This window comes from Eleutherodactylus coqui, chromosome 5 (assembly GCF_035609145.1).
Source record: "Eleutherodactylus coqui strain aEleCoq1 chromosome 5, aEleCoq1.hap1, whole genome shotgun sequence".
Taxonomy (NCBI): Eukaryota; Metazoa; Chordata; class Amphibia; order Anura; family Eleutherodactylidae; genus Eleutherodactylus; species Eleutherodactylus coqui.
In genome coordinates, this window is record NC_089841.1 from 94,354,846 (window position 1) to 94,371,523 (window position 16,678).

Genomic DNA, 16,678 nt, shown 5'->3' on the forward strand with positions numbered 1-16,678 from the left:
CTGAGACAGGGCCAAGACCAGCCAATGGAAATCCTTTAACGGTTATTATAGGATTTCTCTTTCTATTGATTTGTCTTGGCTCTCGTGCCTCAGCACTCCAAGATCTCCTTCTGCTACTTGATACTGGCTGTACTCTGGTGCATGCTGTTCACCCTGGGAGGCTGCTGCTCATTTGACAGGCTCTTCATAGTGTTCTTCAGGTGCATGACCACCCAAGGTACCATTATACTTTGTCTTAAATATAGAGCTTATGGCCCTGCAATACACGAATGCACATCACATACACGGTATGAAAGCTAAGACCTCTGTAATGAAAACAAGATTTCCCCTCGTCATCATGACAGCATATGATGGAGGTTGTCCTCTGATGCCCTGTGGGGACAGAAAGCGGCAGAGTATGAAAGAACCTCCCCCTCCAGGGGAGGGACACATGCAGGGCACCTGAGATCCTTATAAGATAACCGATATCTCCAATTTCAAGGAGTTAAATGCGGTTTGGAAGTTACTACGCAGCCCTCACGCATAGTTAGTTGGGAGTCACGTTAGGATCCTTTCAGACAACATGACTGCAGTATCACTCATTCGCCACCAGGAATTCTCTTCGAGCAGGTGGGAAAGATTCTACAATAGGCGGAACAAGCAACTCCACATAAGGAGCCGAGAACACGACTCCACATTTCCTCAGCAGGAAAGTAGTGGATCCTGGAGAATCAGAATTGCATCCTGAGGTGTTCAGTTCACTTGCCACAAAATGGGGGACACCACAGATAGATCTGTTTGCTTCTAGCCAACATGATTGCCAATAGGAGGGATACCTTACACATAAGGTTGTAAATGGGTGAGTCCGCCAGGGGTTCAAATGGTGGATCACCAAATGCCTGAACAACAATATTCTCGGCTCCTCTTATGTGAAAGGTCGACAGGGCCTGGGACAAGCAACCCAGTCTCTATCTTATAGACAGCGGGGTGGACCATCCTATAGGGAAAAGATCACGTTTACGTTGGCCCCTTTTTTCCAGCCAAAAGTCCTGTCAGACTTTCATAGAAACCAGACAATTACTCTTCCCTCTTTCTGGCAGGATTACAGGAATGAGAAGGAACGGAAATTCCATAGCTTAGATGTGAAGAGGGCTGTGCTAGCATACTTAGAGGCAACAAAATCATTCAGAAAATCTGAAAAACTTTGTTTAATTTCAGGGGTCGGCCAAAGGAAAGGCCGCTTCTAAAGATTCGATTGCTCAGGCGAGTTATCCAGGAGGACAAGTCCCAGGGCGTTCCCCCCAACTGAAGGCCCACTCCACTCAGGCCATAGCGTGTTCTTGGGCAGAGAAGGCCCACACTTCTACTTATCAGATTTGCAGGGCTGCCACGTGGGCTAGTAGCCAAACGTTTGTAAAACATAACAGACTGGACCTAGAGGCCGGGCGAGATACAGCCTTTGGTAGGAAGGTGTTACAGGCTGTAATCCCTCCCTGACACCCTTCTTATAATTTGGTATTCCTCCATCGTATGCTGTCAAGAGGACAAGGGGGAAAATAGACATTTATCCTACCATTAATTCTCTTGCTTGGGGTCATCATGACACCCCCCCCCCCCCCCCCCCATTTCCTGTATAATTTAATTCTTGTCACATGAGGTTAATGTGTGGATGTAAAATTCTTTCTGTGGAGAATAACACAGCTACTGGTTAAGAAACTAGGCACTGTGGTTATTTGGAACACACTTGTTTGGTGAAGGTTCTTTTACGCTCTGCTGTCCCCACAGGGCATCAGCAGACAACCTCTATCGTATGCTGTCATGATGACCTCAAGAAAGGAAATTAATAGTAGGATAAATCCCTATTTTCTGTACTTGCCGTTAAATCTCTTTAGTCTCGTTCATTGTTAGTGTCTCCTACTACCTACACCTCTCCTGCAGGCACCATGCTAACCAGTTTTTATGCAAGCAGTAGCAGCAGCCAAGTAGGATATGAAAAACAACAATGCAATCTATGGCCACAAGCCTGTTAAGAACGGTAACTTGTAACACCATATTCAACCACAGACCGAACTCTCCAACAAGGAGAAACAGATTTGTCAATGCTGTCCCTCGCACTGAACGAGACGAGAAAGATTTTACAGCAAGTACAAAAATCTTGGGTTTTTTTTATCCGTATTATTGGGGGGGGGGGGAAGAGAGAAACGACTCAGCTGAAGACCATGGGATGTTCTAGGGCAGTCCCGAGGGGGTGGGAAGTAGGAAAGGGATGCATGAGGTCAGTTTATAGCCGTGTGCAAAACTCTTTGACCAAGGGAGGTGTCCACAGGTGCAGAAGTATGCATTCTCTAAAACTTTATGGCATGGTCCTCCTCATACACTTTTTCAGTCTTAAACACTTACACAGCAGAAGTCCCGTGCACTGCCCATGAGATCCCCGCCGCCGGCGTTGAGTGTATCATAACTGAGAAGGGCAGCTCCCTGCCCTCGGCACAGTATGGCTCGATCACCGCTGAACAGATCCATCTGTAAAAATGGTTACCTTGGAGGCTGCAAGACCACATCCTTGGACTTCAGGAATCACAAACAAGGAATCACGGCATCTGAGAGCAGTTTTAGAAAGATAAATCGAAAAGGCTCACGGAACGACACTCAGGCTGGTTTTCTGAACTTCATCGTGGTCTGGATCACCAGCTCTGAAAATCCATGGGCTCAACGGCCAGGTCAATAAACAAAGAGTTGACAAATTCTGGTGGAGGTGTCCCTGTAAGAGCAGATGGTCTCGAAGTGGAAGTCGCCACGAGGAGTTTGCGAGTAGATAGAGATTCATGTACCATGCACAGTGAGGCCATGCTGGTGCGATAAGAAGGTCAAGATGGAAGGCCTCTCAGTAATTCTCAAGAACCTTCGGGATCAGTGAAAAGAGAAGAAACACATGCAGGAACCGAAACTGTCCACAAAATCACCAGTGCATTCACTGCTCGGGCTTGAGTGTCCTGTGATCTGCCCACGAAGGTTGGTAGTTTGCGGTTGATTCTTGACGCCATCAGGTCGACGTCTGCTTGACCCCACCTTTATTTTGCTTAAAAGACTTCAGGGTGTAGTTCCCATTCCTGGATCAACTGTCTCTCTGCTGCAGAAGTCGGCAATGCAATTGTCCACTCCTAGTATGTGGACAGCCGAGAGTGTTGGTGGGTGGGGTGGGGAAGTCTTTGGCCCAATTCAAAATCTTTGCCACTTCCGCCATGATGCTGGGAGTCAGTTTGTACGGGAACTGGCAGCTGTCAGCTGGGGTGCAAAGTGATACAGGGACAGTAAAATGGCCTGAAGTTCCAATGTGTTTATTGGAAGTGTGGCCTCCTTGCTGCTCCATGTACCCTGCGCTGAGAGATCCCTCAGGGTTCTATTCCCCCTCCAGCCAAATAAGCTGGCATCTGTTGTCAATACTTCCATTAGTCAGAAATCAGAGTCTCACCTGCACTCGTGAGGGTTCCAGCCACCACCGGAGGAATAGCTGCACCTGCCGAGGTATCTGAATCTTCTGGTAGAGTGTGTGCACCGATTTGTCACATTGAAAGAATGGGCCACTGGAACGGCCGAGCATGAAATTAGGTAAATGAGATCACCTCGAAGGATTGAGACCATCAACCTCAGGACTCTCATGCAGCAACAAATTATCATTGGATGCGTAGTTAGCAAAGAGCATACTTGCTTCTGGAGGAGTAGTTTTGGCTTCTGTAAGAATATGCAAGCTTGAGCAGTGTTGAAAATCAGGCCCAGAAACACCAGACTATGTGACTGTGTTAGGCAGGACTTGAGATGGTTAACGATTAGAGATGAGCGAACCTACTCGTTTCGAGTAATTACTCGATCGAGCACCGCGATTTGAGTACTTCAGTACTCGGGTGAAAAGATTTGGGAGGCGCGGTGGGGGGGGGGGGGGGGAGGTTTTGGGGATATGGCAGCAGCAGCGGGGGAACAGGGGGGAGCCCTCTCTTCCCCCCCCCCCCCACTCCAACCCCTCACTCACCCACGGCGTCCCCCCGAATCTTTTCGCCCGAGTACGGAAGTACTCGAAAATCACGGTACTCGGGCGAAAAAGGGGAGTGGCCGAGTAGGCTCGCTCATCTCTATTAACGATCCAACCAAACCTGGATGGTGTTTCATGGTATGTTAGGCTGAATGAAGACAATGTCCATCTTGTTTAGACTGGTTTAACCTCTCCCTTATAGGTCCAGAGAAAGGCAAAAAAAAAAAACCCTGCGAGCCAATTAGCTCCTATGGAGGAAAATTTCCTTCCTGACTATATGGCAACCAGAGTAATCCCTGCATAAGTGATGCAATAGGGTTGGGGCCTTTATCAAGATGTCGTCAAGATAAGGGGATGAAGTAATTTAAGCGCCATGTCTCCATGTGCCCCCTTGCCAACCTCAAGAGCCAGGATAAAAGGCTGAGCAGGGATGTAGAAGATGGCTAGAGGAAGAGAGGATGGATGGGGGAACACATACTTAACTCCCATATACTTGCACGTATAAGCATTCCCATTTTCCTGCAGTGACCCCATCTACTCACTGTCCTTTAGAGAAAGAATGGGAGTGCTCCAGGAATGGGGAACCCCATCGCTGGCTGGTCACAATTAAGTGGACTTGAATGTGCCTCCTTTTCTTCTAGAGGTAGGGACAGACAAAGATTAACTCTGTTCCGTTCACCCTCCTCGGTTGGGGTAACGGGGAGTCCTGCCTCCCTGTATTCCTGAAGCCCAAAAGGGGGTCCTGAAGACAGACTATGAAGAGGTCTGCCTCCTGTGGACACCAAGCTAAAACTGGTTAGCATGGTTCCTGCAGGAGGGGTATAGCTTGGAGGAGCCAACACTTTCTGCTTAGTATCGGTTCCTAGTGGCAGTAGCTATACCTCAGTCTTCAGCTGTGTTCCCCCATGATACAGATGAGAAATTCTAATTTTGAGTTACAGTTGCAGAGATGGCAGCTGCACTCTATTGTGGGTCAGTCAAGTCGTTGCTCCTGAATTAAAGCAATTTTTGGCAAACCAAGTTTGTATTTTCTGTTCTGAAGTACACTACAGTGATCTGCTATGGTGTGCAATAAATATGCGTTTCAAAGTTATTTTCACGAACCTCAAAATTTACATTGCATAGGTCCCACCAATCCAACCTTGTTGCCCTTTATCACTTGGAATCTCACTGTTAAAGTCTGGCTATGAAGAATCTAAAAAAAAAAAAAAAAAAAAAAATATACACCTGTATTTGTTTTGTTAAAGTATATGGGAAAACCAGAAGTGTACTACTTGGTGATCCCTTCATGATTCAGAACATGTGAGGGGTACACTACTGTACTTGTGAACAAATGTGCTGCTGTTTTTAGCCAGACTTAAAATAACCATCAAAACCCCACGTTATTGTAAAGACTTTATTACATGAAACTGTAAATAAAGTTTATAATTTAATTTTGAAAAGGCAATGATGATTTAAAGCTTTAGAACGGAATTAAAAAGCCCATAAATGTGTCCAGCATGAAGGAAAAGTCCTTCCCATGTATTTAGCACTCATTTTGAAGAGACTTCTGGCTTTGATTCAAATTGTGGTTTCAGCCTTACAAGATAACACATTGTGATTGGTACGGTATATATGGCCCAAAATTCAGCTTTCTTTTTGCTTGAGTGATCTAGACATTGACTTCATGATCACAATATCCGGTGTATAGAGGCTCTGCAGAGATTCCACGCCTAGGAGAAATACAAGAACAATGTACAAGTTTAGAACTCAAGATGTACTTGTATATGATTAGTCCAAATGTTCTATAGCGCTGAATACACTAGCAAAATCTGATAAGGAAAGCGCCTACAACTAAACTGGATACAAAAGGCCTGAACAGAATTCTATTTTGGTGGTCCAGCACTTCTCAGTGCTGGTGGACCTGTTTGCTTTCCCAATAATGGCATTAAGTAAACAAAAACAAAACAATTAGATAACATATTAAGAAGTATTTTCTTAGAAGCAAAGCTTGTAGGGTAGAATACCTTGTAATATGGCATCTAACTCTGTTAAACTGTGCAAAACAGAGGTCTACCTTCCCCTTAAAAGTACCGTCATCAATCATGTTAGTGCATGGACTGGACAGCTTATATGTCTCTCTTCAATCAGCTGGTTGCTAAACAAGCTTTGATATGAGAAGCTTTCCAAACCAGGCAGCACCTTTAATCACCTTCCCTGGAGCTGTGAATGTATCAAGTAGGAGGTTCTCACTACTCAATGTCAACAGGAGACCTTGAACTTGATTGAAAGCATTGGGGACCACCTACTTGACACTGGAAAGCAGATTTTAAAGAGCCTGTACGGGTGAACAGATACAAGTATTTGGGTGGGGGTGGTGTGGAAAGAAGAGGAAAGAGAAGAGCTGCACTGACTTTATCCTAAGATGTGTGGTCAACATAGTATGCTAGGCTGAAAAAAGACAAAATGTTCCCCCCCATGTTAATCCAGAGGAAGGCGGGGAAAAAAAAAAGTGTAAATGAATGCTGGTGGGCCGCAGTGAATTTACCTGACCATACGACAGCGGTGCTTGATAAGTCTGGAATAGGCATCCCCCAATGAGGTGACATCTTTACTACTCCAAAGTCTTTCTGCAACTGCGCTGGCTCTGGGCCTATGTAATGAGAAATAGCAATACTGCAGTTTTTTGGATCGTTGTGGATTTCATTACAACACATAGTATGAGACATTCTAAGTTCTCTCGATTTTCTTGGTCCAAATATTCAAGGCAAGGACAGCAAGAGACAATTCTATACTATCTTCTAGCCTGTTACCTATACATTAGATTTATATATAACAGATGGGTCAGTTGTTGCTTACCATAGTCTTGGAATGAGGTTTGAAGAATCCACAAACTCTCCCCATATACAAGCTTCACCACCAATCACCAGCGCCTTCTGCTCCACCGTCCCTGCAGCAACACAAAGGAAATCAATCGTTCTGCAAACATACATGTCAGTCATACTAACACCACAGCCAAACCAAGTGTTAGTAGTTAAAACTTATACAAAGGGTCAACATTTACAGAGCCGTATCAGTAGCTGCAGGTCGCCACATTTCTGATTTATAGCAAACAAAAAAAAGTTACTGAGAAAAATGGGAAATAAAAATAATGTATTCCTCAGTAGCGCCTAGTATCCGTGTACACAGCAGATTCAGGATATACCACCAGCATATGGGTCTTTCTGTTCATGCTATGGGGTCCATAACCTGTGGGGTATATGAGGCCTTAAAAAACACAATACCCACAGGTTCAAGATAGACTTGATAGTAGGAGAGAGAAAATAATGTAGACACAAACACTCAATGCAAAAGCTCACATTGCAGATCATGTACAGAACCACCCATGAGCAAGAGAAGGTATACAGTATGTTCTCACAATGGAGTCATCACAACACACTATGGAGTGATAGGATCCTGCATGCACAGCAAGCAGAGGCTTTTTAGATCAGTTAGGTCATAGGCATAACAAAAAGCTCTTTGCTGCGAGTGTACAGGATGCAGGCTCAGGACAGAGAATCCAGTCTAAGGGCTTATTCACACGGGCATATTTTTAATCAGTATTTTGTGAGCCAAAACCAGGAGTGGATCCAAAATATGGAAGACATGCAAAATGCTCCATTATACTTTCTCTCTATACGTCCCACTCCTGGTTTTGGCTCACAAAATATTGATGAAAAATACGCCCGTGTGAATAAGCCCTAAGGTTGCAATGACTATGGTTTCCTCATTTTGAGTTTAACCTTACCATTTGGTTTTGACTACGGGCAGCAAGGTAACGCGCATTCCCAAATGTGTACTTGGCGCAGCATAGTGTTAGTTTCCATAGCTCCTTTAGTACAGAGCAGTGCAGGCGTTGAATGCATGTGTATAGATAGTCTCCTCTACATGCAATGCATACACGGAAGAATGCCTTCTTAAAAAGGTCGTTGCAACATACTCATTCACCTCTTTGGAAGCTGCATTACATCCAACTGCATGAAGAGGATTCCTATAGCAAGTCCCCGAGAGCAAGTCCCTGCTTAAAATAACAAATTCTAGTAATAGGAAATCCCAAATACTTAAGACTAGCATAAAGTTAGCAATGACAGTTTCATTAGACCTAAAGTGGAAAATAAAAAGGGTACTTGAGGATTTTCATGTAGAAGTCCTCATCAAGTTCTGATCAGTGCCACTAAAATTCTGCACCTGACATGCACACATATGTGGTGGTGGGGGTGACCGAGCATTTTTTTGTCCAGCCACAAAAACAATCTATGAGAAGAATTTGCATGTTCATTCTTCTCATGGATTCTGCATGGAAAAGCCACAGATTAGCCCCGACTAAGCCCTGGGTGTATCTTTGACACATCAACTGCACATCTGTAGCAACGATCCCGGTGTCAGCCTTCGGTCTCTGTCGCAAGTCCATTGTAAATTCATTTTAGATTTTTCATAAGCAAATCTGACAACTGATCATAGCATAAAGCTGTACTCATACGGCAGAAATGCCTGAGTGCTTTTCTACTCGGACCAGTGGACAGAGTTTGAAAAAGGGACACGACTAGAGATGAGCGAACATGCTTGTTCGAGTATTAGCATACTCGATGGTGCTCGTTACTCTAGCCAGTACCACGCCGTGTTCGACCCCTCTCCGCATTACCACTTCCTGCTGTGACGTGCCAGCGTGCACACGTCCACGGGAGAGGGGGGAGAGGAAACACTCGGCACCTGGCGGTTCCATTGCAAAGATGCTCGGGTCTCCCAATGGGGTTCGTTACCCAAATAGAGCTCTCGAATATTACAAAAAGCTCGACTCGAATAGCGAGCATTTTGGTGCTCGCTCATCTCTAGACACGACTAGATTTTTTGGGGGGCCATGTGCTGTCCAAGTAACTCCATGGAAAGCAAACAGATGCATTATTAGCTTATAAGGCTATACAAATGGACCCCACTCCCACTCTGACCCATAATCAAAAAGCAACCAAAAACTCGTAACACATCCTGTTTCCCGTCTGTTTCGAGGGCACAAAACGGAATATCGGCTGCAGAATAAGTGCCACAATTTAGCAACAATGTACCTTACAACGTAAATGAAGGGGCTTTTAATCAACCCCATTCACTTACGGGGGGGGGGGGGGGGGGGGGGGGGGGGGGAATCTGCATCAGATTTTCCATCGTGAATTTCATTCATTGCAATGCATATGTATTTTGATGCTGATTTAAGTAGCAAAGTTCGATTTGCTACTTGTTTGTTAACTACTCCATGAGAAATGGCAACTTGTAATTCCAAATAGCAAAGGAACCCCACACTCCTTGTAGACAGCTGCTCCTTGTAACACGCAACCTCCATTCATTTAAGGGTCTTCAGAAATCCCATTCTCGTGATCGGTGGTGGTTCCAGACGCCAGAGTTCCACAGATCAGATACTTATGCCCTATCCAAAAGACATGTGGGACAACCCCCTTTTAGGCTCTCAGTTCTAAATCTCCTAGGGCTACACGGACTTCTCAAAATGGGGAAGGGGGGGGGGGAGAGAGAGAAGACCCACAACTGTCACATTACCGTTTCAGACCATGTGAGGATGTGAAAGTTTTGGAGCTTTTTGTAGAGAAACTCGAATTTTAAACTAAATGGTTTCAGAACAAACAACGTGCTGCTCTAGTAGAATGCTGTTATGTACAAATAGATTGGTTGGGGTAAAGAGGCACCAGAACACACCAGTAAAGTTTGTTGGCTCTACACGGTAGGCTGGGATCCAATCCTGACCATAGGAAATGCGGTTTAGATACCAGGGAGCAGACAGAAGGACCTGAAACCCGGCAGCCGTAACAGCCGCCATCTCCTGCTGATAACCATTTTCCTTCCAAACTTCAACAACGGTCTCTGGTTTCAACTGGGAAAATGCAAAGACTTATTTAATAAAGTATCTTACACCTGCAAAGAGAGCGAGACTACACATCAGTAAGTCATAGAAGCTCCAATAAACCTGGTTTTCAGTCAGACACCCGATATGGAGTCTGATAGAAGAGGATGCAAAGAATGATAACTTTCTGCAAGTAGCATAGAAAAGTTAGCCGGTTACAAGAACCCACAAGTTTAAAGCTTTGCCCTGGTTGTGGCTGCTGAGGACCTGAATAATCGGGTATTATTTAGAAATCTTACATTTTAAAATGGACAATTCAAAGACGGCAAGGCCATAATACAAGCAGAGAAGCAAGAACAGCCAAGATAGTTTTAAGCAAAGGTGACCTGTCGGAATGGTAGGCAGGCTTACCACATATGCCATCAATTCCACTGGTGCCGTTATCCAGTCTCCCCACCCCTCCAATACCGCTGCATGCGTGTTATAATGTAGGAATCTCAAAATATTCTAGATACTAAACACATTCTCTTTGATCATCACTCTAAGTGACAAGGATTAAAGGAAAATGCATGAGCTCTATTACAGTCTTTGAGGCTTGGTCTGTCTGTCTAATCGTAAGAGGCTATACACCACTCAAGCCAAGAACTCAGAACCATAGAATCCATAAGTTTGAGTTAATCATAAATCAGCCTAGGAGAGGAGAAACAGAATCGAGACCGAGCTGTCTGACAAGCTCATTCCTGGATTTGCTAGTGAACAGCATTCTGCAGCTTGCTATATACAGAGCAATATAGAAGCTGCAGAAGCCAAAACTGCAGTAGGGTTTTATTAAAACTCCTGCACTTTATATGAAAAAAGGCCCAAAATACAAAGTGTCCTACCCCCACAAAGAGCCCATAGCCTTTAATAATAATCTTTATTTGTATAGCACCAACTTATTCCGCAGAGCTTTAACCCTTACCATTGAGCACCATACATGTACGGCGAATTAGATGCCATTGTATGGACACCATATGTGATGGATTTTGGCTCTTTGACAGCTAATGCCCAGCTACTATACTACCTGAGATCGTACTGGAAGCAGCATCTAAAGGCTTAACCTCCAGAATAGTAGCTCACAATTCCATCTAAATGGCCTGACAGAAGTGGGCTCCCTCCATCACCTGAACCCCTTCCCAATTCTATCCTTTGCAACAAAATCATGAGTTTTGGTTCGCTTGTCATGGTGAACTAGGGTCCTGCCTTCCCATTACTGCCATGGACTTTTGCCCATTAAGCCCTGACTGTGGTGGGGCTGAATAGGATATCTGTAAACATACAATATACTGCAGTACATTCTATATGTGGTCAACGAAAAAGAGTGCTGTAATATTTTTAAAAAGTTTTTGTTTTTTTAAACGAGTTGCTGCATCACAAAATAAAAAGGTATTGGCATCGCCTCATCAAGGAACATAACAGGAAAAGGGGTGGTTATTAGACAGTTAAAAAGCCCTTTGTAGCACAAGTGTTATACAATTAAACTCTAGAATGATGTGTAAAAGAAAATCAAGTAAACCAAGGTTAGTAGTTATTAGAAGATTAAAAAGTGAACAAACCATTGAAACTTAGTGGCTCAACTTTGTAGTATTTCTGCCAGTCCTGTCCGTAACTAATTAGATCTAGGTACCAGGGGGCTGAGAGAATAGCAGATAGGCCCACAGCTGTCACTTTGCACAATTCTTCCTTATAGTTTTCTCCCTTCCACACCTCCACTATAGTATCAGGATTAATCTGCAACGATTGCAATAGATGGAAGTTTAATAGGAATGTGAAGGCAGAAGTCTAGTCACACATCCTTACAAAAATATACATATACACACACATATATATATATATATATATATATATATATATATATATATATACACACACACATATATATATATATATATATATATATATATATATATATATATATATATATATATACATACACACACACACACAATATATATATATATATATATATATATATATATATATATATATACACACACACACACACACACACACACACACACACACACACACACACATATATATATATATATATATATATATATATATATATATATACACACACACACATATATATATATATATATATATATATATATATATATATATATATATACACACACACATATATATATATATATATATATATATACACACACACACACACACATATACATATATATATATATATACATATACATACATACATACATACATACATACATACATACATACATACATACATACATACATACATACATACATACATACATACATACATACATACATACATACATACATACATACATACATACATACATACATACATACATATATATATATATATATATATATATACATACACACATCTACACATATATATACATATACACACATATATATATACATATACACACACACACACACACACACACACACACATATATCCCTGTCATAGGCTAGGACCCCAAACTGAGGGACATGGAGTTACTGGCTAACTTTCATGCGATTCTCAAGCACCTGTGACACGTCAGTAATAATGTTATGCAACGATTTCAACAGAAGCTGCATTGACAGAAGTCTATATCTACCTCCATATTCATTAAAGGGGATAAAGATATCAATACCGAATTCATGTGGGGTCCGAATCCCAGCACCCTGTCGATCAGCTGTTTGATGGGGCTGCGGTCTCTTCCTTAGTCTGCGACGTCAAATCCATCAGTCCAAAATAAAAAGTAAACTTTTTGCACCTACTGTACTAATGCTGCCGTGGTATTTCGTTTTGGATTGACTCTGGACCTTGGTCCGCTACGGCTGTTGCATTTTTGTGGCCTGCCCTCATTGTGAATTTGTGTGCTGCTGGGTGAGGACTTTTCTTTCTGTCAAGTCCATCAGTGTCATGTCCTTTCTGAAAGTTTAATACCATTCGAGTAAATGGGATACCGCTGTATCATCAGGTAGAGTTGCAGCAAAATAGTGCCACGCCTGGTGTAATACAAAGTGTCCATAGGGCTCTGTCGAGTGAGGCAGGTGCTTTAACCCCTTAACCCCTTGAGTGGCGGGTTTCCTACCACCCTGTCGTGCCCACCAGGGCAGGTTTTTTAAAATGGTCTAATCATTGAATTTCAACTAATTTTGCAGTTGCGTCTCAAGAGCCATAACTTTTTCATTTTTCCATTGACATGGCCATATAAGGGCTTGTTTTTTGCGGGACAAGTTGTTATTTTTTAAACAGGGGGGAGGAAAAAAGAAATGGGGAAAAAAGAAAAAAAGGGGCTATGTCATTAAGGGGTTAAATAATGTATTAACTTCCTTCTCTGGGTCATTACGACGCACGGATACCACATGTGTGATTGTTTTTGATTTTTTACAAAGTAAACGGAGACAAGTGTTTTTATAATTTTAATAATTTTTTTTTTTTTTTTTTGTCCCTTTAGGGGACTTCCACAGAGACCCATCAGGACCCCCTGATCACATTCCGGGGGTCCGATGGTGACAGCCCTTTACATGCTGCAGTCACATAGACTGCTGCATGTAAAGGGTTAACACAGCAGAGATCAGAGGTTTTCTCTGATCTCTGCTGTAAGAGCAGGTACCTAGCTGTCCTCTCACAGCCAAGCACCAAGCTCTCCCTGCCACAGAGACCATCGGCTTGCTTCTGACAAGCCGATGGTCTCTATGGCAACCTGTAAACAAAGCAGAAGATTGCCGGCATATCGGCAATATCTTCTGCTGGTTTTTCAAAGCCCTTGCTTTGTTCTCTCTGGGTCTGTTCAGGCAGAGCACACGGTCACAGCTTGTGGCATTGTGCTCTGCAGCTCCCATAGTGATACATAGCCCGGAAATCTTCCGGGCTATATCACTATCGGCAGTGGAGCTCATCCCGGAAAATTTCCGGGCGTGCCACTCAAGGGGTTAAGGGGACGGCCCTTCTACAGCATACATGCTGCAACAAAATGACATAACTTTATTATATGGCTATGTACGATACCAAGTTTAGAGGGGTTTTTTTTGCCAATTTTTTTTTTTCTACCGCTACCATCTTCTGACAGCCAAGGGACAAGAACTTGCAATGCGATACATCGTATCGCGATCTGACAGGTATTCTATCAAGCCATGCAACAGGCATGTCTTGATAGTCACTCAGCAACGGCAGCCCTGGGGCCTTTCAAAAGGCCCCCCGGCTGCCACGACAATTGCAGCCATCCGCGATCTTATCGCAGAGGGCCGTAGAGTACCCCTGAACATTGGTCGGGGCATTTTAACGACCACCATGAACGGCGCAGCTTATTGGAGCTGCTGTGGGTGGGTGTTAGCTGCAAGAAACAGCCGGCACCTGCATTGTATGCAGAGAGAGATCGAACCTGCAGCACATAACAGTATGCCTTGTAGTTTTAAGGGGTTAAATAACTGACCGGTGTGGGCACCTGAATATTGATGAGCTAGTCCTTAAGTGGGTCTGACTCAAGTCCTGGAAGACCACATGTTCTTGGATAATAGTACAAGTAAATTCTAAAAGGTATGTCAGATCATGACTAGAATTGCAGTTTTGCAGCACTTGGAGAGCCACCGGCTGGACGCCAATATCCAACATTAATGTCCAACTCACAACTCTAAAAATTCTACATTTAGAAAAGCTGGTGTTAAATCACTATAGTTGGGTCCTTACAATGAATGTTATGCATTTTTTACTATTTGCTGGGTAAAGCTTATGCTGACCATTATTAATACCAGAAAGAGTTCAACTGAATAATAATTGGGTTAGGAATGTTGAAATCAAACATTCGAGATCCTTCTTTACCCTCAGTATCTGCTGACAGGAGAGATTTGTGACACCCACATACGCATTAGAGGGTCCGCTGGTCCAGCTGAAGCTGGCAGACATTCATCTAATGTGTATGGGTACCTAAAGAGTTTGCAGACAGAGGGAAGTCAAGATGCCCCCATACACTTTGAATTGATGACAATTTTGATGTGACCAGCCAACATTTCCAAATGTGCAAAGGCAGATTCACCATGAGCAGAGATGGGTGCGCCTCCAACCAAGTCCTGTGTGCATGAGAGATGTTAATAGCATTGATTCAGATGTGGTGCTAGGATAGCTGTTAATGGAGAGGATAAGCAAAGTAGCAGCAGCCTCATAATAGGAAAGGTTATCACTCTAACATAACCGATTTTCTATCGGATCGGTAGGTCTATCAGCAGCCACTAAGGACCGACTTAGAAAACTGGGAGGAATGCCAGTAGAAATAGACACCAATAAGAAACATATATGTACAAGTCATGAAGAGAGATTAAAAAATAATGGTGCAGAGGTAAAGGTGATTTATTGATACATGAAGTGACATAACAGCCAGAACGACATGAAAAGATGGAAGAACTTTTCAAGGTTTTAATGCCCCTTAAGGATTTCCCATTTGGACGCTGTTAGTGATGCGGCAGATGGGACATAGTCTAGATCTGCCGCACACTAAGTTATCGATTTCACTGCAAAGAGAGCTGTAAGGTAATTTCTTCATAACAAAATGAAGAAGCTGGGTTTCGCAATGCAAAAAGTTTTTCTTACTTTATTATTTTCTTTTATCACATGGTGGGACACACAGATAAAACCTCTAGACATGTTTCGGCACTAAAACGGCCTGCCTCACAGGCCGAAACGCGTCTAGTGGTTTTATCTGTGTCCCCCACCATGTGATAAAAAGAAAATAAAGGAAGAAAAACTTTTTGTACTTTTGCTATGGAGAAGTTTCCTTGCTGCTGGGACTTGCAGCTTGCCAGAGTTACCTGCGCACTTCCAAAGAGGCAGTGGATTTAAAGCCCATTGAAAGAGTGAGCTTACAATCTTTTTGTTGTTTTAAGTTAGTCTAGTGGCACCAACTGTGCCACATGAAACATCTATAGGGTGCATTAAAGCCTTGATGAAGAGTTCCTTTACTTCATGTATCAATAAGTCAGCTTTACTTTTGCATCATTCTTTTTAAAGCACCTTCTATATAAATAAGAAGTGTCGGCCAGAGGAAGCAAAGGGGGCACTAGCAACAGATCACTAGATAGTGGAATGACAGTCTTCACATGGCATTAGCTACCATTCTTATAAGCAGAACATACCTGGTCATGATTATCAAATACCTCTTGCCAGACCACATAGCCCTTATGGTATTTTGTCACTATGTCTAAAAGCCTAGCGAAAAAAAAAAGTTACACAATTAGGCGCAGGGTATAAACATTCTTTTGCAACTGCATCAAACAAAAACATAAATAAAAAATTATACATTTTTTTCAAGGCAAGTTTCTCTGGCAGATGGAAGTCAGTAGCAATGTGGTTGGACACAATTAAATTTGTTCTCTGGTGGTTCTAGATACTACATTAGTGGTGATCAGTGGCAATTTTCTCATGTTTATTGCAAGCTTAACCCTTTTGCACATTTTCATGTACAGTACTGTGTAAAAGCTTTAGGCAGGTATGGAAAAAAAAAAAATGCAGCAAAGTAATTTTTTCCCTCAAAAACAGAAGCCGTCCGATTGGCTGTATGTCTAGGGTTCATTGTCTTGCTGCAGAATCAATTTGGAGCCAATGTCATCAAGAACTTTCTTCAGCATAAAAGTTGTACAAGGTAGTCCTGGAAGGGATATGGCCCCCACAGAGCCCTGATCAACATCATTGATTGTGTCTGGGATTACATGAAGAAACAAAAGGATTTGAGCAAGGATGCATCCTCTCTGCCAAGTTCCTTCAAAAACTACATGCAAGT

General features: G+C 42.9%; 1 protein-coding gene across 2 annotated transcripts in view; it reads right to left on the minus strand.

Moving 5' to 3' along the window:
- Positions 1–5,388: 5,388 nt before the first annotated feature.
- The window catches only part of HEXB (hexosaminidase subunit beta), a 31,257-nt gene continuing 19,967 nt past the window's right edge, over positions 5,389–16,678 (minus strand). The window contains exons 10-14 of one of the 2 annotated variants that reach the window (XM_066602900.1): positions 16,035–16,107; positions 9,725–9,899; positions 6,845–6,935; positions 6,534–6,638; positions 5,389–5,718 (exon numbers count right to left, since the gene is read on the minus strand). In XM_066602900.1, the coding sequence (XP_066458997.1) occupies positions 5,658–5,718; positions 6,534–6,638; positions 6,845–6,935; positions 9,725–9,899; positions 16,035–16,107 (505 nt within the window). In that variant the 3' untranslated portion in view covers positions 5,389–5,657. Of the gene's footprint in view, positions 5,719–6,533; positions 6,639–6,844; positions 6,936–9,724; positions 9,900–11,464; positions 11,640–16,034; positions 16,108–16,678 lie in introns of both variants that reach the window. The other variant, XM_066602899.1, reaches the window with a different exon arrangement.